Consider the following 19856-nt stretch of genomic DNA (forward strand, 5'->3'; position numbering starts at 1 on the left):
GGACCAAGTTGGGGACTCGGCCCATTTCATAGGCATTTTCATTATCAAAAACAATTATTGTAGTTTATTATTCTCTGTTCACATTGTCAACATAGCATAAACATTATAAAATAACATAAACAATATTTAAAATTTATACTTCTTATAAATAATGTTGTCAGCATAGCATAAACATTATATAATATTATATAAAAAAACATGTAGTTCTTATAAAATAATTTTTTATTTATAGTAAAAGAAATGGGTTGATGGTGGAGTTGTTTTAACTTCTTATTAAATAGAGTTAAAATTTAGATTTAAAGTTAAATTAAATTCAATCAATATTTATTTTATGATTTTTTTATTTACTATACATATTTTAGTTTTTAATATCATGAATATATTTTTATATATTTAACAAATATGTTAAATTATTATATAAAAAATAAAAATATGTTTGATTTTGATGAAAAAACTGACATTTAATTAAATATTTATTTTAAAAAATTATTGATTAAAAAAATCCATAATTGATGGTTAAGTACTACGTGAAAGCGAAATAATGGAAAGATGTTTACGCAATCTACATTGATATTGGCGAATCTTTCTTTATAATTTAAATAACAAATTAAATATTCTAAACCGGGTGAAGATATTACTGTGTTTATATTTAGTATAATAGTGGAATGATGTTTATGTTCTTAATAAAAACAAAATTTTATGTATTTAATTCAGGAGTATTTTTATATTTTTATATAATTCATTCGTTATTATTAAATTATATGATGGTTTTTATGTTTATGCAGTATTTTTATGGACTGTAAAATAACATAAATACCCCTAGAGTAAAAAAAACAATTATATTAGGTAGGGGTATATTGGTATTTTTGGTTCTTTATATATAGTTGAATTACAAATATGCCCTTGTATAACAAATATTTTAAACCGGGTGGAGATTTTACTGTGTTTATATTTAGTATAATAGTAGAATGATGTTTATGTTCTTAATATATATATATATATATATATATATATATATATATGTATTTAATTCAGCAGTATTTTTGTATTTTTATATAATTCATTCGTCATTATTAAATTATATGATGGTTTTTATGTTTATGCAGTATTTTTATGGACTGTAAAATAACATAAATACCCCCAGAGTAAAAGAAACAATTATATTGGGTAGGGGTATATTGGTATTTTTTGTTCTTTTATATATAGTTGAATTACAAATATGCCCTTGAATCCAAGAAATTTAATACATTGGGTTCAAGGGTATTAGAGTCTTTTGCCTCCATGTTTTTTTTGTTAATTGTTGGTTTGCATGAGGGTAGTGTAGTAATTTACCATTAAATAATATTTTTAATTAGAAAGAGTTGTTGTATACGCGCTAACAAGTGGAAGACCCCACTTCTTTGGAGCGACGCATATGGTAACTTTCAATGGTTAAAAATAGAATTCTACCGTAAAGTCTGATTCCGTCGCCACCTCTTTCATCCTAAGATCACCTTCCTCCATGTTACAAGATCATCTATCCCCGCACTATCACACCTTTCCCCTCCTAATTATGCAAACACAATTAAAAAGGAGTCTTGCAAGAAAATGAGGCTTGAATTTGTGGTCGGTTAACAAATTGGGACATTTGATGGAGAAAAGAAAAAAGTGCAGTCCGAATTCATATCCAATGTCTTAAGGCAAAACATGATGAGAAGTTGCAGTATGCAGTCCGAATTCATATCCAATGTCTTAAGGCAAAACATGATGAGAAGTTGCAGTAATGCACATGTAGGCTGTAGCTGTTGTCAAATAGCATTGAAAGCTCGAGCTGTAAAGAAGAGGGAAAAGGAAAACATAAAGATTGAAGCCGTATATATAAAAAGCTTAGTGGCACTGCACTTAGTAAATGTCCAGGACAAAACTTGATTGAGAACAAAAGCTTATACTAAGAAATAGTGTGGGGATTGTTTTGTAATGATAAAGAGGACCACACCCATAATTGTACCCTAAAAAGCTATCTTTAACCTAAATAAGTGGATTGCTTTTCGATGCTGCTTGAACTTGAATCAGTACGTTGATCAGAGAAAATGCAATCATAGTTTTGTGGGATTCTCCTATTGGATTAGAAGAGCTCGAGATATATGTAATATCAACATCTAATCTCTGGTATTGGATAAAGCTTTCAGTATGTGGAGAACAATCAAATGAGAATTGACAGGAAATTGAGTGATCATGTTAAAGTTATGGAGCATGCGGAGAAGAGGCCCACTTAGGCCAGAAAGCGCAGCTGGGGATAAAAATGGTCAGGAAAGTAAAGGAGGGAAGAAAAAGCTCTCTCTCGTTCTTGCTGGAATAGTAAGTAGTCTTTTTTTACCGAAATTCAGAAGATGGCCCCTTTCCTCTCTTCTGGACTGATCATCCACCTCTCTCAGTACCATGCTGTTGTTTTTTTTTCATAATTATATGTCCACTGTACTAAATCACCTCGTTTGATCCCACAGCTTCACCCCTCAACTTGATTTCGAATATATTAAAGATGAGTCAAGGGATCCTCCTCTAGCATTGGATGCTTTGCGATGTTGATTTCGATGGCTTACACATGGTGTCTGCTCATAATTTCTTATATTCGTTTCAACAATAAGATTATGCTGTGTAATCTTAATGGCAGCAATCTCCATCCCTCGAAATCATAGTATTGCCCGAGTCAAAAAGCATGATTGATTACCGAGCAATACCATCTCGACCACTGCAAAACACACTCTTGAATTCCTGAAAAGCAGCATGTCCTCGTGTAGGGCATTACTACATACATGACAGTATTAAGAAACTGGGATGTGTCTAGGAAAAAAGAGAGATTATTATCAATGATACTTGGAAATAACATTTCCCTTCGTCATTTACTAGATTTTTTTTTTCCCCGTCATGAGGCTGGTTAATATTTTTAATTTTTAAAATCAATAACTCTCATCATCAGATTAAAATGACCATATAAAAAAAAATCTTGAACAAAATTCTTAATCATAAAAAAAAATTCATAATCAAAACAATAATGATCAAATTTGATATACAAAATAATTAAAGAAAATAATGAAAAACTTAATCGAAAAATATAATTAAAAAATGATAAAAAAAATAACAATTAAAAAAATGACAACCAAGATTGGATAAAAAAACAAACGAAATAAAATGTTGAGGGACAAAATTGAAAGAAAAAACAAATTATAAAATTATAAAAAAAAATAGCAATTACAAAAATGAGGACTAAATCTAGAAAAAAAAAGAAATAAAATAAAATGATGATGAACAAAATTGAAAGAAAAAACAAACCAAGAAAATAATAAAAAAAAAAACAACAATCAAGATAATGAGTATCATATTTGACATAAAAACTAAACAAAATCAAATGGAAATTGATGAAAATAAAAAAACAAATCTAAAAAAATCTAAAACAAAGAAAGAACAATAAAAAAGAGGACCGTAATTGAATTTTTTTCTCTATTATTTTTTTATCAAAATAATATAATTTTTACTTTTTAGCTTAATAAAAAATCAAGCGATTAGTAAGGAGAAAATCATTTCAACACCTATTGATTTTTATTTTTTACCATTATTTTTTTATAAAAAATAATGTCATTTTTACTTCCTACACAATAAAAAACCTGATTGACCCTGGTAACTCCGATCACCCGACCCAACTCGTGACTCGGGACATGATGGTGGTCGACTCCTGGACCGGGTTTTAAAAACATGATAAGAAAATAAACACCAAATATGAGATGAAAATCCAATTAAATTAAACATTGAGTGATTAAATTGCCATAAAAACAATTAATCAATAAGAGAACTGGAAATAAAAAGAATTACAATCAAATGATTATGGATTAAATCAAAAAATAAATTCCAATTAGAAAAAGATTAAAAGCAAAATAAATAGGAATAAAAAGAATGAGGATTAGATTTGATAAAAAAAAAACGTAAAAAATCAAATGTCAATGGATGAAATTAAAAATAAATAAATCAAATTCGATACAATTAAAAGATTAAGGACCACTTTGCAACTTTACAAGTCCTACACATCTTTTAAGGTGGAGGAGAGAGAAATTTTTTACTGGAGCTCTGTTGGGGCGCTGATGTTGGCACGCGCCAGCCCACCATATAGAGGTTGGCACAACGCTTCGGACGCCATCATTGAAGGCCACCAACGGCCACTAGGAGACGCCTCACACTCCGCTCAAAAGGCGTTAGCGCCTCCCACTTACCGGCGTGTACTCCACACACACCAACCATTTTTTTTGAATTATAGAAAGACCAGAATACCCCTAACTTCATGTGATAATTTCAAAAAAACCGAGGTAAAAAAACCAAACATACTCCTTGACCTTAGGCAGGAAAAAGTTGATTCCAAGGGTTATTCGGTAGTAGGGGTGTGCATTTTCGGTTCGGTCCGGTTTTGGGCTAAAATAAATAACCAAACCGAAATTATTTTTTTTCAAGTTTTTGAATTGAACCGAATCGAAAACCGGTTCAAACCGACCATGTTCGGTTCGGTTCGGTTCAGTTTTTTTTCCTTCCAAACCGTTTAAACTTATTCGTATTATTTCTATTTTCATAGCTTTGTGCATATGAGAGAAATCTTGGCTTTCTCAGCAAGCTAAACCGGTTAGGAATATCCAGAAATCCAACCCCATTTTTCTTTTTATTAGATCCTTGCTCAAAAATTAATCTTTGCATAAAAAATACACAAAACAAAAGGAAAGAAAAGAAGTCATTTGACTGGAAAAAAAATTAAGATCAAAAGATATGAATTATTCAAATGTAAAACCAAAACAATCAGAAACTAATTACAAATTTTTATATAGATCCACACCATCTATTGAGTGTGTGATGTTTTTATACTCAGTTTCTTCAATAAATAACCAAACCCGATGTCCAGTTGTTGTCCTCACGAGACCAACATCAAGAAAATCATAGAAAAACCTTTCACTGGTTTGACATAACAATCTTCTTCTATTACATGGGTATGAAAAATTATATAGCAATTACAAAGTTAAAAGCAAAAGAAAAGGTAAAGAGAGGCGTGGCTGAACTAAAAAAATTAAAATCAAGTGAAGAAAGGTGTCTTTGATAGGAGGACAGATAAACATGGAGATGCAGGAGCTTAACAATTCTTAAAAATTATGGGATATGGATTGTGGAGTACAGAGAAAAATGAGAGAGAAAAGAGAGTGGGAGACGCAGAGAGCAAACCAAGGGGAGGGGGCGGCTGTCTTTAGAATGTTACTTTAGGTTTAGGGTTACGAAAAGAACATCTTATTTATACTTGTTTTTTTTTTTAATATTGGCTTGGTTGAACCGGTTCGGTTCGGTTCAATCGGTTTCAGACTTTGAAAACCAAAACCGAACCGAACCAGATTTTTTTTTTATGATTTTTCAATAGGTTAATTCAGTTTTTTTTTCGGTTCGGTTTTTTTTGTTTTTTTTTTTTGGTTTTTTCGTTTTAATTATTCAGTTTTTTTACTCACTCCTATTCGGTAGTTTACTTTATAAACATGTTACAAGGACCAAACAACCTCTAACAACGCTAAAAATTTTCTTAAATGCCATAAAATGTTTTCTTCTTCTCAATGAGTAAGTTATTTTTAAATCCTTTAAGTTGATAAGCAATCTTTTAAGTGTATTAATTTTAAACATTAAATAAATAAAAAATTAAATTAAATTCAAAATTAATTAATTTAATAATAATATCAAATAATTTCTGAGTTAAATATTTTTCTCACCGTAAAAAAAAAAAAATGCAGGCTAATAAACAAAGTATAGACTATGGCTGATGTTTCAATTTCAAAGTATCTCTACTAGGAGAATTGAACGGTATCAATTATGTCGATGTTGCCTTCCAATTAAGGAAAGAATTCGGTGGACCTCTCAATCGATCTAAAATGGAAGTCAGTCAATCCATCATCATTAACAAAATCTGACCACCGAACTCTTTAGAAAGCACAACATTTGTAGTTTTGTGCCGATTAGCCTCCTCCCTTGAATCCTAATCATGATCGTTTTAGGACAAGATGAGGTTGATTTTGATGTTGTGGTGCGGACCGAACACAACACTAACAACTAAGATCATGTTAAACATAAGAACTAACCATGTAATTAAGTCAAGATGGGTACTGTTTGAAATCATATTTACGGGTGGGGGCCTTCTTATGGTTCCTTAGCTAGCATCCAAGCTAACGGTCGAATTAATGAAGTCCAAGAATTCATAATTAGGTAAAGAAAACGAAACTTCAAGGTTGAGATTTAAGCAATTTCTCTCCTAACATTTCTTACAGTCAAAGATGTTGCAAGTAATTGTTCTATCCGGCAGTTTGCTTATATTGTACCATATTAATCAATTTGATTTTACGTTTTAAAAATATTTTTTAAAAAAGTAAATTTTTTATGTTTTTTTTTATCTCAAATTAATATAATTTTTTATATTTTCAGATTATTTTGATATATTGATATCAAAAATAATTTTTAAAAATAAAAAAAAATTATTTTGATGCACTTCCGAGTAAAAAATACTTTAAAAAATAACTGCTATTACATTTCTAAATACCCTCTAAAAATGATCAAGCAATGTATATAGATTTTTTTTTTTAGATTCGAGGAAACCCCACCTCCCGGAAAGCGCACTTTGTGGGCCCAAATGAGCGAGTAAAACCACGGCTGTCCCAGGTTCTTATAAGAGGTGCACGCCCTGACTCTAACAATGTATATAGATGATAACATACAAATTGACATAACATTTCTTCTAATAGGTGTAACCTTATTTGAAAGGGGAAAAAAAGACAAGAAAAACACTTTATATTTCCCATACAAATTGATATTAAAGAGGTTTGCTTATTTTCTTTATTTTTTATATTCAAGCTTTAAGGCTAGATTTTTTTTTATTAAACTCATTCAAATACAATGTATATGGGAAATATATCTTTTATCAAAGAACCTAAAAGAAATCATGTATTGAAGTAGTAAGAGCATCTCTAATGACAAAACCATTTAGAAAAACTAAATTATTGAAATAATATTTTGAATAGGATAAATATGATTTTTTTATGTGCACTGCACTAAAAAAAATCTATTTTAACAATTTATTTGTATTTTAATATATTTAATATTGATTTTTTTGATTTTTTTTATAAAAGCATTGAGAAAAGTTGTAGAGATGGAAGAATTGATATTTAAATAATGTCTTTTAATGCTTTTGAATATTAAGAAATGATTTTTCTTCATTAAAAAGTAAAAAAAAATAGTTTTTTTCTTCTTATAGCTTTCCATTTGGATCCCCCGGGAAGAAAGGAATAAACCAGCCAAGCTCAAAAAGTTACTTTTAACTCTCAGTGCCATTTGCCAACCAAAACGATGAAGAAAAAAAGACAGCTGGCATTGAGAAATGTAAGCGAATGTAACGAAAGTGGGATTAGTGGATCCAGCCAGCTATAAGGCTTGGTGAAGTTATTAGCACGTGACGGAGGCCCCAGAAAGCTGTTTGTTCCTTCGTCTTACGTTTTGGTTTTGATCCTGGCCGTTGCTTTCGGCTCTTTAGGCCTTCCTTTACTATATAAAAATATATATACTTAAAGACTAGTGCAGGTCTCTCGCTTACCGTGATGTTTAAGTGTTTTTTAAATGTATTTTTAATTTTATTCATATTTTTTTAATATTTTTTTGTTAATTAAATAAAAATAAAAAAGAAGAAGAAGGGCGGTACTCTTCTTCGATACCAGTCTAGGAGTGGAGCGTCTACACGTACGAACACCAAGCAGCAGATACAGACAGCCAGAGGGGGTGGGGTTACCTTTTATTGGTCGAAGTAAGCTGTTGTACTCGCTCGCTCGCTCCAACTCACTCCGACTCACTGCTCCTGCTTTTACTGGTAGTAGTAATATAATATTTGTCTGTCTGCGGCTCAGGAGCAGTGAAGAAAATGAAGCTGCAACAACTTGTTCACACAACAAACAAAAGAGGGAAGAATAATTAATGAGTGTTATTAATTGAGTTTAACAGTGATTACCCCATCCGAACAAATATCCCAACCCCGCATTCCTCTTGTCTTCGTTGCTGCTCTATCATTTTCCTCGCCATAATTTCTCTCTAACTAACTAATCTATCTTCCAAGGAAAGTATTTACCTCCTAGCTCCTCTCTCTTCTTCTTCTTAACTGCTTATGGAAATGACACCGTCATCGGAGATTTGTAGTGTTAAGGTTGCGCTTCATATACGACCCCTTATTGCCGACGAGCGTCTTCAAGGCTGTAAAGATTGTGTTTCTGTTGTTCCTCGACTACCTCAGGTGTCTATGTAGTTCTCTAGTTCCCCACTCTCTCTCTCTCTCTCTCTTGTTGTTGTATGAGCTGAATTAAGAATTTAATGTAATCTTTGTTGAGTTTCTTGTCTTCTTTCTTGATTATTAATGACCTGAATCTGCTTACTACTTACCTTATTACCATACCTGTACTGCATGCCATTTTCTTTTTCTGTTTATTGATTTTTTTCCTTCTCTGGCTTTGTTGATAATTCGTTATATTGTTGGACGTGCATTGTCTCTTTATCAATTGTTAGGAAGTTGGATTTTCGGATATTTTAAGAAACAAGGGGTAAGAATGTTGAGGGTTTTGATGATGTCTTAGGTACAAATTGGGACACATTCATTTACATTTGATCATGTCTATGGAAATGGTGGCGCAGAGTCATCTGCCATGTTTGAACAATGTGTTGCTCCACTTGTTGATGGATTGTTCCAAGGATACAATGCCACGGTTCTTGCGTATGGTCAGGTAATGCCTACCCCGCCCCAAATATTACCTCCAATATAATGCCACGGCTCTTGCATATGATTTCTCACGAATGCTGGGTTTTCTAATTGGAGATTGATAATGATACACACACACACACACACACACACGCTGCTGCAGACGGGATCGGGGAAAACATATACTATGGGAACTGGCTTCAAAGATGGTTGCCAGACCGGACTGATTCCTCAAGTTATGGGTGCATTATTCAACAAGATTGAAACACTGAAGCATCAAACGGAATTCCAATTGCATGTGTCCTTCATAGAGGTAGGTATTTCATAGAGAAACTGTCAGTCTCAGATGATTAAGGACCTAAAGATATGCCCTGAGTCGTGCACCATAAATGGTGCTAACTATCTAGTTCAATGCATCATATTTGGTATGTAAAAAGATATTAATCTTCAAAGCTTCCTCTACAGAACTCTGCAGAACTATGTAATTATATGAAAAGGGGAAAATCAAATTTTAAATTAAAATGATATTGACTAACATGTGGTAGGTTAAAATATCTTTCTTGTGTTAATGCCATGGACACTGAGAAGAACTTTTGGACAGAAATCCAGTTTTATATAGTGTATAAATTGGCAACTGATGGATAGGCTGCTATTCTTTTGTCATAGAATGTTCATTAATACATGATTTCCTCCATGTTGAGCATTTAATTATTGGGTTTCCAATTTGAAGATCTTAAGGGAAGAAGTGAGAGACTTGCTGGATTCTGCATCTGAGAGTAAATCAGTGGTTGCTAATGGACACGCTGGGAAAGTTGCAGTTCCTGGGAAGTCTCCAATACAAATTCGTGAAGCATCGAATGGAGTTATAACTCTAGCAGGATCAACTGAAGTAGCTGTCAGTACATTGCAAGAAATGGCAGCGTGCTTGGAGCAAGGATCATTATGTAGGGCAACAGGAAGTACAAATATGAATAACCAGTCCAGGTAAACTGTGAACATCAAAAGATCCATTCTGCCTAATTTAAGATTTCATTCTGACAAACTTTCCATGCCTTCCTTTTGAAGCAATTAAAACTTTTGGTTGAGAAACACTCTTCAATTACTTTTGCTATTTGAAAGTTGATATTAACTATGAAACTTCACTTTACAATTGGGGGTAATCCTTTCTATTTAATAGGTAACTAAATTTCTCAAATATGCATAGCTGTATTTGACAGAAAAACAAGTATTGAATGGAAGATGAGGCTTCAAAAAGAAAAGGATAGTAAGAAAGTAAAATATGGCAAACGATGGAAAATTCACTTAAGGAGTTTGGTAATCATATGGTAATCTTTGTGTGCTGAGTTCATAAAATAATTAGTATTTTTTTTTGTCCATCTACGTTCCATTTTAGCTGCAAAAACGGGGTTCTCTCCTTTTTGCTAGAGATAGGTATATTGAAGTTATAAATGTAGATGCTATGAAGGCTTATTTCATCATTATAACTTGGCAATGTATTTTCATAGTCTAATGTCATGTCGTTCCCTTCTTCATGTTCATAAAAGTCGGTCGCATGCCATATTCACGATCACATTAGAACAGATGCGCAAACTCCATTCAGTTTCTCCTGTTAATGACACTCCAGATGAGGATATGGGTGAAGAGTATTTCTGTGCAAAGCTCCATTTGGTAGATCTAGCTGGATCTGAACGAGCAAAAAGAACTGGTACTGACGGTCTTCGTTTGAAAGAAGGTAGGTAAATGAACTTTAGCTAACACACTCTAGCTTTTCCTCTCACTACTACTCTCTCTCTCTCTCACACACACACACATGGCTGACCTCATCAAGTCTGGGATTGAGGCTTGGTTGTTGTTGTGACAAAGTATCAATTATGTTTACACGAGCAGGTATTCACATTAATAAGGGGCTTCTTGCACTTGGTAATGTCATCAGTGCTTTGGGGGATGAAAAAAAGCGAAAAGAAGGCATGCATGTTCCCTACCGAGACAGTAAACTGACCCGACTCTTACAGGTTAGGCTAACAAAGAAAACTGTTTGTTCATGTTACTAATTTGTGTAGCTAATGTTGACGTGATTCATGCAATTCCCTAATATCTATGCAACCAATGGTTACGCTAATTTCCCATGTTACTGACATCTCATCAGCATATTTTACTATGTTATTACAAACTAAAAAGGTCAATGCAAATTAAATGAACCATTTGCCTTATAAAGCATATGACTTGGTAATTCTCATTACGCATTTGTCTTACAACAAGTTCCATTCAGATAGGTCACGTTACAAAGCTCTCAGTAACTGTTTTTTTTTTTTTTTTTTTTTTTTTTTTTTTTTTTTATGGATGTTGAGTAATTCTTAAGTGGTCAAATGCAAAGTCTGATATTTATGGGCCTCTCCACTTGGTATTTTAAGCTTCAGATGTCTCAATTGTTTTAAGTAGTGAAAAACGTTTTTGCACATAGTATACATTAAAGCTACACATTAAGACTAAATAGGTGCTAATTAGTATTAGCAAAAATGCCAGTAAGATGCTTAAATTTAATACGAGTCTACTTTCTGATGATTAAAATTTTGGGCTGAAGGCTTGAACATGGTATAGGAGAGGCCAATATTATCTTGGTTTGTTATTGTTGTTTCTCCAGGTGCTGTGCACCTCTGTTAGGCTCCACTTACTGTTTTTGTTTCAGCTGTTAAGCATTATGCTGCAAACAACAAGGGATTTAGGATATTAACAAACCATGTAGTTTCATATGGCTGTTCATAGTGTAGGAAACTTTTCACCTACTAGTTAGTCATTTGGTAACTGGCGGGTTAATAATGGGTGTAGTTATGTATGTTAAAATTTAGTTGTTGGGGCTTTAGACATTAGGTATCAGTTGATAATGGTTCTGCATTTTTGGTTTTAAAATTTAATGGAACACAATATCAGAGTGGTGGATTTGTTGGCATCAGAAATGACAAACAAGATCTATTCCAGGTCTTACAAGAATTTAGGAAGTGTTAAAGAGTTTCCTTTTGCCAATTCAATTTCTCTTCTTAATGTTTCTGATTATTCTTTGGCAGGATTCTCTTGGTGGAAACAGCAAAACTGTTATGATAGGTAATCAATAGTCATGCTTAAATTTTCTGTAAAAGCGCCTTTTGGTGACAAGATGCAGATATTTTCAAGATATCTTGATTTAGATTACTATCTATAATGTAATTAGAAACTTATATTGTTCTTCAATTTCTGAAAGTTTTCTTTCTTCCAGCTTGCATCAGTCCTGCTGACATCAATGCTGAGGAGACTCTCAACACTCTCAAATACGCAAACCGTGCACGCAATATTCAAAATAAGCCAGTTGTAAGTTTCTTCTATCACTTAAATATTGTGTGGCCTGCCATACATATCTTGTAGATTGTAAAATTGATCAGGTCTCAACTGCCACCTATCGTGATGCAATGAATCTCTTTTTGTTATACAGGCTAATAGAGATTTAATATCCAATGAGATGCAACAGATGCGCCAACAGTTAAAGTACTTGCAGGCAGAACTTTGTGCTCGCGGGGTTAGAGCTGCTTCAGATGAAGTACAGGTATATGCAATCTTCTAAAACCATGATTCGATCAAGTTAGTTCATTTTGTTTTTAGGGAAATATATGCATTTAGTTGTGGTATGCTTAATGAGTTAAAACCTTTGCTTCAACAGGTTCTCAGGGAAAGGATTGCTTGGCTTGAGGCTACAAATGAGGACCTTTCTCGAAAACTTCATGAATACCGGAGCCGATGTGCTATTACAGAGAAGTGTGAAATTGATGCTTATGTATGTCAAAGGAAATTCTAATTTTTATCTATTCTCTTTTCTTTTTCTGGTTTTGTTTTCCCCAAAATAATATTTCCTTATTGGTACCTTATGGTTTTATTTACATTTTTTTCACTAATGTAGTGACATCTAATTTTAATTATTAGATTCATAGTAATGCATTTTGGTTTTAAACCTCAGGAGGGGCATGCCACTTCTGCAAAAAGTGATGGACTTAAGAGGAACTTTCAGAGTATGGACTCATCTGAGTATTATATGGATGAAGACATATCAGGTAAATTTCTTGTTTACTAATATTGTCCAGCCTGTTGTAGAAGAATAATTTAGGGAGTAGATCAAAGGAGCTGCCACACCTATTAGGGTTATATTATGCAAGTCATGTGTTCCATTTGCCACTTCTCTTACATCTTGATTGCAACTGCATTCTGCAGGTGATAGCTCTGGGGAAATTGATGAAGCAGCAAAAGAATGGGAGCACACACTTATACAAAGCACAATGGATAAAGAATTAAATGAGCTGAACAAACGTTTGGAGCAAAAAGAGGTTCTGTTTGTGGCCTTGTTCTATAAATCTCATACATTGATGATAAGAAATGATTTTGTTAGTTTAACGATTGGAAAAATAAGTACTTTAGATTGAAATTAATTTTTCATCCAAAAAAATAATAATAAAAACTTTCGATCCAGATAATATATATTCACACACACCCATGCATTTAAAATAAAGGTGCGTGTCTTTCTATTTCCATTTTCCATTGCACATCATCCATTTTATTGTGGCTGGTTTGATCTTTTGTGGGACCTACAACCTTTGATGTTTGGAGATGTTAGAGTTTCTAAAGTCTGAGTGCTTACATCTCCTTTTTGTTTTCTTGGAGCATCTTTGTGTGTGTGTTGCCCTGCAGCGCCAATGCTCCTAATAAAACTCTTGGTGCCTCCTGAAACTATCCATGCTGTTTCTTCTATGAAAATATCGGTTATTTGAAACATTCTACAAAATAGGAAGGTGATGCTTTTGGAACTTATTCTATTTTTTGTTGTTTGAAGAACTGGATATGCAGATTTTTGCTGACTTTTTAATAACCTTCTTTTGGGTGGACAGGAATGTAACAATGCAGGCTGGCATATTTTTTAAGTTAGTTGATTTTTAGTTTTAACTTATCCAAGGAACCTATTTTTGCGTTGCTTCTTAGTCAAACTAACTTGATGCTGATGTATAAACATGTTATCTTATAATAGCCAAGCATGTCCAATTCTAGTTGCCATATGAAGTCATACTCCCACAAGTAACCTTAAATGTTGATTATCGATTAAACTTCATTTTTCCCCCCAAGAAATTCTTACATTTTAGTGATCAAAATCACAAAGGAAAAACTTTTGATATCTGTCCAGCATGTTGAGTTTGGGCTCAGTTTACTCTTTTTTTATGCAGTCTGAGATGAAACTTTTTGGAGGGGTTGACACTGAAGTTCTGAAGCAGCAGTTCAGGAAGAAAATCTTGGAACTCGAGGAAGAGAAAAGAACTGTTCAGGTAAATTGTACATGATTGAATATTTGCTGTTTACTTCAGCTTCACTGTTATGGCTGATGATAAGTAAAATTAACACAGCAAGAGAGGGATCATTTATTGGTTGAAATTGAGAACCTTGCTGCCAATTCTGATGGACAAGCACAGAAAACACAAGATATTCACTCTCAGAAATTAAAAGCACTTGAGGCACAGGTGACATTATGCTTCATCTGGTCGTCATTCTGTTGGCATGACATGTTCTTTTGTGTGATTGTAAGCTATATTCCATCATACATATTCAGATTTTAGATCTTAAAAAGAAACAAGAAAGCCACTTCGAGCTTTTGAAGCAAAAACAAAGAAGTGATGAAGCAGCGAATAGGTTGCAAGCTGAAATACAATATATCAAGGCTCAAAAGGTTGGTTTCCACTCAGCTTTTGCAAATTTTTTGATTACCTTAATCATATCTTATGTTTTTGATATTTGTCCAACTCGTGCATTCTTCAATTTTTAGGTTCAGTTGCAACACAAGATAAAACAAGAAGCAGAACAATTTCGACAATGGAAGGCCAGTCAAGAGAAGGAATTGCTGCAGGTGATTCACTATCCAAAAGAAGAAGAAGAAAAAAAAGAAACGACAATGTTGGGCTATGCTTTGTTGCAAAATCATTTTTTTAATCCATCACTTTGATGTTTTCAAACATGGTGTTGGCAAGTTCTGTCATACTTTATTCTTTTTTTTTATAATTGTGTGCTTCTGTGGTTTTGATTTTGGTTTTGCTCAAGCAGCTAAGAAAGGAGGGCAGGAGAAATGAGCATGAGAGGCATAAGCTTGAAGCCCTGCATCAACGTCAGAAAATGGTAAGGAACTATATCTGGCAAGGCATAGTATAAGCATTAGTATCATGAATAACATCTTACCGTTGCTTCTGTTTTCCATATATTTTTTCATGTTTGTGCAGTGCCTGTTTCTTATAGCAGTTCTATAGGCCAAACTAGGTCATGTGCTGGGGTGTGGCAACTAATACCGAGTATTGACTAGGCTTTGTAGTTGATTTGTTTTATTAATATTTAAGGAAGGTTGCATCGGTGTTCTCTTGTTTCAGGTTCTTCAAAGGAAGACAGAGGAGGCGGCAATGGCTAGCAAAAGGCTAAAGGAGTTGTTGGAAGCCCGCAAGTCTTCACCACGTGAGAGCTCAGGTAAATATTTCTTCATTGAATTAGTTTCTTTAAAATTTATGATACACTGATTGTTTTATTGTCCCTTACAGCTAATTCCAATGGACATTTATCGCCTGGGCAGGTAATGATCTAGACTTCTCCAGTTGATTATAGTGTAATAAGTTGATAGAGTCAGCATCTTTTGTTCAAATCAGAGCAACCTCTGAACGGACTGATTGGGTTCAGTTTAGGCTCTAAGTCATAATCAACATGTTCCTTCTCTGTGTTTGTTTTGAAAATATTATATGTTTAACATGATTAGGTTCATATGCTGGATGCCTTTGTCTGCCTTTTAAAACATTATAAGAAGTGTGCTTATTTCAATTTCTTCCGGTGTCTTTTAAAACATTATGAGCTACCTCATAAGGACTATGAAGCATTAAGCTTGACATATTGAAATGACCCATCAGTGAATTGGATCATATTTTAGCCTACAAAATCATTATGAGAAATAAGTTAATTTGAGTTTGATTTTTAGGGCAATGAAAAATCCTTAAGAAGATGGCTTGATCACGAGCTTGAAGTCATGGTGAAAGTGCATGAAGTTCGTCTTCAACATGAGAAGCAAAAACAAGAGTATGTAGTCAATAAATCACTTTTCTTTGTTGCTATCTGTACATGCTTTCTTCAACATGCTATGGTTATTTTATTAATTAGAACAACTCAACAGACATGCTGCACTAGCGGAGGAGTTAGCCTTGTTGAAACAAGTGAACCAGCTCTCTCTAAATGGGGGTAGTCCACAAGAAGGAAAGAATGGACATAGACATACTAGGTATATTTCTAATTAATTGCTCTCATTTGTAACCTGCAAATATGATTGTTCAACCAGCTTCAAACCTGAATATGATTGATGAAACAATCGATGGATGTATTTGGGATTATGCATGAAGAAAATCTCTTATGATGTAAGAAGATGGAAATACAGATATCCTTTTCTTTATTGGATTAATTTAGAGGTTTGTGTTTCTTTCACCCAACCAGATTGATGTTGATGTCACCAAATGCAAGAATGGCTAGAATTGCTTTTTTGGAGAACATGCTGAGAGTATCTGCAAGTGCCCTAGCAACAATGGCTTCACAACTTTCAGAAGCAGGAGAAAGAGAGCGTACCTTTATTGGTCGTGGACATTGGAACCAAATACGCTCAATGGGAGAAGCTAAGAACCTGCTTCAGTATATGTTTACTGCAGCTGCAGATGATAGGTAATGCAGTGAAAACATGGACCTTTTCTTTTGGCAATCAGATTTTGTTGTGATATACCTTCCCAAAGAATTTCAGTCAGTTTTGATTCACGAACTTCTAATTTCAGCCAGTTTGATATACGGAAAATGTAAGGCTAATCTGTGCCCAGTTAAGTAAAAGATTATATAAGCTAAGTGATTAGAAGTAGAAAAGAGCCACTTTTAGATTCACTTTTACATGGACATTCTCCTTTACCAATTTACACTGACATAATTTTCCGTGAAACAAACAAACAGGAGAAGAAAAGAAGATGAAAGTTGATGGTGGTTTACATGGACAAGGATCAAATGTTTTACTAGGATTATTCATTATTTAGACTCTGTACTTCCAATTTTACTTACCCAAATTACCTTCTTCCCTCTGTAATTGGATTAACTGATGACAGTGTCAATTGTAGCTTATATAGTGATAAAATTTGGTGGATGTCTGTTAGAACTGACTATTGTAGCATCCATTTGTCAACAGATGCCGATTGTGGGAAAAGGATATGGAAATCAAGGAAACTAAAGATGAATTGAATGATCTTTTGATCTTACTAAGACAAAGTGAGATCCAGAGGAAGGAACTTCTGAAGGAGCAAAAGATGAGAGAACAAGCTGTTGCAATTGCCTTTGCCTCATCAGCTTCGGTGAGAATGCCTACTCAACATTTCATAGTTTTCATCATCATACGTGCTACATTTGTTCTTCTAATTCTAAGTCATGAATTGTAATATCATAGATTTTGGTCAACTTTAAGCATAGAGATTTGTAAGAGATGATCCATTAACCCCTCAACATAGGCTGAAGAATTTGCCTGGCGACAACATTTTGTAAAGACTTTGTGTAACATTTTGCTTCAATTGTCCATTCATGTGATATCGTAAATGGGTTTCTATTACTTGTGATTCAACAATATTCTGGAATTTGTGATGAAAACACCATTTCTTTCCTGATTCCTGGCTTCTAACCCTAGCACCAATGAATGAGGACCCTAGTCCCTTTTTTATTTTTTGGGAGGAAGGTGTAATTTTCTTACTCTTATGTATCAAAATCAACAGGATAGCTCACGCAGTTCTTCGAAGCATTATGCAGACGACATGAGTGGTCATTTGTCTCCAATGTTGCTTCCAGCGCCAAAGCAACTAAAATTTACACCTGGGATTGTTAATGGGCCTGCTAGAGAATCGGTGGCATTTCTAGACCAAACGGGAAAGGTAATTCCCCTGCTTCTAGCTGTATTTGAGAGTGTGGCTTCCCCTTTGATTAATAAAGGCAATTATGCTGCGAGTTCAGATAGTACCAGTTGGACATTTGTCAATGAAGAAATTGGCAGCTTTAGGGCAAACTGGAAAACTCTGGCGATGGAAGAGGAGTCATCATCAGTGGCTGCTTCAGTTCAAATGGAAGTGGCAGAAACCATGGAAGCTCTCAGAGTGGATCAAACACAGTGATGAAACAATCATGAGGTCAAGGCCTCGCTCACAGGCTCTGGTTGCTATGATATGACCACGACATGCTGTACATATATCTTGCTTGCTTATATGATCTGACTCATGGTTGAGTGAAACTCGTGCGAGTAGAGGTAAGTCTTGCTCTTGTTTTTCATATATTTTTACCATCATACCAGGTGGATTGAAAATTTTGTTAATTTTTAGTATTTGAACATAATGTTCTATACACTGTGCAACCCCATGGTAGAGTTGCAGTGGGCAGATTATTCTTAATACCAAAATTATCATAGAATCATTAAACTTTGGATTTAAACTCGCATAAAACTGTCATCTTTAAACTACCATGAGATCGGTGTGGACAACTTGAGATTCCAATAAATCGTGGCAGCAGATCTGATGATGCCCATTCTGCAGGAAAAGATTGTCTTAATTTTTTCCTTTTACTCTGGTGATTTAAAGCATCAAGAGCCCTTGAATATGGACTGTGGCCCTCTTTTCCTGAGTAACTTTCTGCATGCCCTGTGCTTAAAACGGCTCCACAGATCTGTTATTATGTTGTCATTCTGCCAAGGAATCAAACCCTTGTCATCTTGAGTGATTGGTTTAGCTTTACTACCCTTTAAATTCTTATTTCTCCCTGCAAGAATGCATGACATCTATTTTCCTTGCAACAATACAGGCTGTTGTACATTGGCAAAGAGGTTACTATAGAGAGAGAATGCGAAATTACTGATGCCGTCTTAAATCATGACATCTGCATCTTCTCATGCCGATGGGTTAACCGAAATTTTGGAAAATGGCTGAAGGTTTGAGCAACTGAGCATGTGTGTATGATAAGATTTTGATGCTGTGCTTCAGGATGTGGATTTTTCCTGTTAATCTATTGAGTTTATTGCTATTAAAAAATAATAAGAGGAAATGTTTCCTTTCATTGTAGGTTGTTTCCAGTTTGCCTGTACATGTTACGATTTAGTTAAAGAGATATAAATAAAGAGTAGTTTTTCGTCCAGCAGCTAGCCCTGTTCCTTAGTTCATTCGGGGATCCTAGCGTGGCTTCAAGTCTTGACACATTTTGTTGACTTTGATATAATTCTGGAGCACAAAACACTGTGAAATGGAGGGTTATTGAATTAGAGGCGATTGCCAAAGGGCTGCCATGTAAAAATAAAGCATGGCCCCTGTATGTAACTAAAGTGACCGTCGTATTCTATTATTTCTCCACACTCTATCAGTCCCAGAGACTTTCCATTGTCAGTTTTCGTGAATGCTTACACAGGGAAATCAAATGGAACTGCCTTGAGTTGAATTATTCAAATCAGATCAGTGCTTTTCTTACAGTCTGGGCCCAGTGGGGGTCTGGCTAGACAAAAACTGGAGTTGCAGGCTTCATTGCCTCTGAAAACTGAAAGGGATCCAATTATGAAAATATCACCGATAATGTACTCAGAAGTAGAGCAGGATGCAGCCCGCAGGGCCATCTCATGAAGATGATACTATCTGAAAAGGAGCCACTTTACCATTGTAGGGGTGAAAGCCAACTCGCTAAATGACAGCCTTTGCAGCGCTGCTATGGCATGTTGTGTGCATCTTTGTAGGGCGTGGGATACATTGGGGACAAGTTTCTCATCAACAAAATTATTAGATAAAACCATTGTAGCTATCACAAATACTGTTGATTACTTGGTTATAGTTTATGGTTTAGGTAGGACCACTCCTTTACAGTGAAGATGCCCTTTATGAGGTGGCTTTAGTGGGATGTTTGGATAGAAAAATGAAAGGATGATTCATTAGAGAGGTTGACCTTTATCGTATTCTCACCTCCGATTAGGTCTTGTGAGTGGAGGAGGTCATCTAGGATTCCCAAACGCATT

At 34.3% G+C, this 19856-nt stretch overlaps 1 protein-coding gene across 2 annotated transcripts; it reads left to right on the forward strand.

Annotated features, from left to right (window-relative positions):
- Window positions 1–7685: 7685 nt before the first annotated feature.
- On the forward strand, window positions 7686–18994 carry LOC7483099 (kinesin-like protein KIN-4A). Of its 2 annotated transcripts, XM_002310676.4 has the most exons (26): window positions 7686–8314; window positions 8652–8798; window positions 8937–9086; window positions 9504–9757; window positions 10318–10505; window positions 10661–10785; window positions 11836–11872; window positions 12024–12115; window positions 12237–12347; window positions 12462–12575; window positions 12756–12849; window positions 13007–13119; window positions 14008–14106; window positions 14185–14298; window positions 14388–14504; window positions 14601–14681; window positions 14876–14947; window positions 15193–15286; window positions 15358–15389; window positions 15786–15883; window positions 15978–16082; window positions 16292–16513; window positions 17019–17181; window positions 17593–17748; window positions 17828–18116; window positions 18665–18994. In XM_002310676.4, the coding sequence occupies exons 1-25, from the start codon at window positions 8189–8191 to the stop codon at window positions 18038–18040; spliced, it is 3117 nt and encodes a 1038-aa protein (XP_002310712.2). In that variant the 5' UTR covers window positions 7686–8188; the 3' UTR covers window positions 18041–18116; window positions 18665–18994. The 2 variants fall into 2 exon arrangements, with proteins under 2 accessions (XP_002310712.2, XP_024461603.1); XM_024605835.2 differs by lacking the exons at window positions 7686–8314; window positions 8652–8798; window positions 8937–9086 and having other exon boundaries at window positions 9610–9757; window positions 10398–10505.
- Window positions 18995–19856: the final 862 nt, after the last annotated feature.

The sequence above is a fragment of the Populus trichocarpa genome, chromosome 7 (assembly GCF_000002775.5).
Source record: "Populus trichocarpa isolate Nisqually-1 chromosome 7, P.trichocarpa_v4.1, whole genome shotgun sequence".
Lineage (NCBI taxonomy): Eukaryota > Viridiplantae > Streptophyta > Magnoliopsida > Malpighiales > Salicaceae > Populus > Populus trichocarpa.

Bases quoted from the DNA above. Each gene is read 5' to 3' on its own strand.
- LOC7483099 (XM_002310676.4), top strand. From the start codon at position 8,189: ATGGAAATGACACCGTCATCGGAGATTTGTAGTGTTAAGGTTGCGCTT. The intron at 10,786-11,835 runs GTTAGGCTAACA...ATTCTTTGGCAG, and splicing joins AACTGACCCGACTCTTACAG to GATTCTCTTGGTGGAAACAG. The intron at 12,116-12,236 runs GTAAGTTTCTTC...TTTGTTATACAG, and splicing joins ATATTCAAAATAAGCCAGTT to GCTAATAGAGATTTAATATC.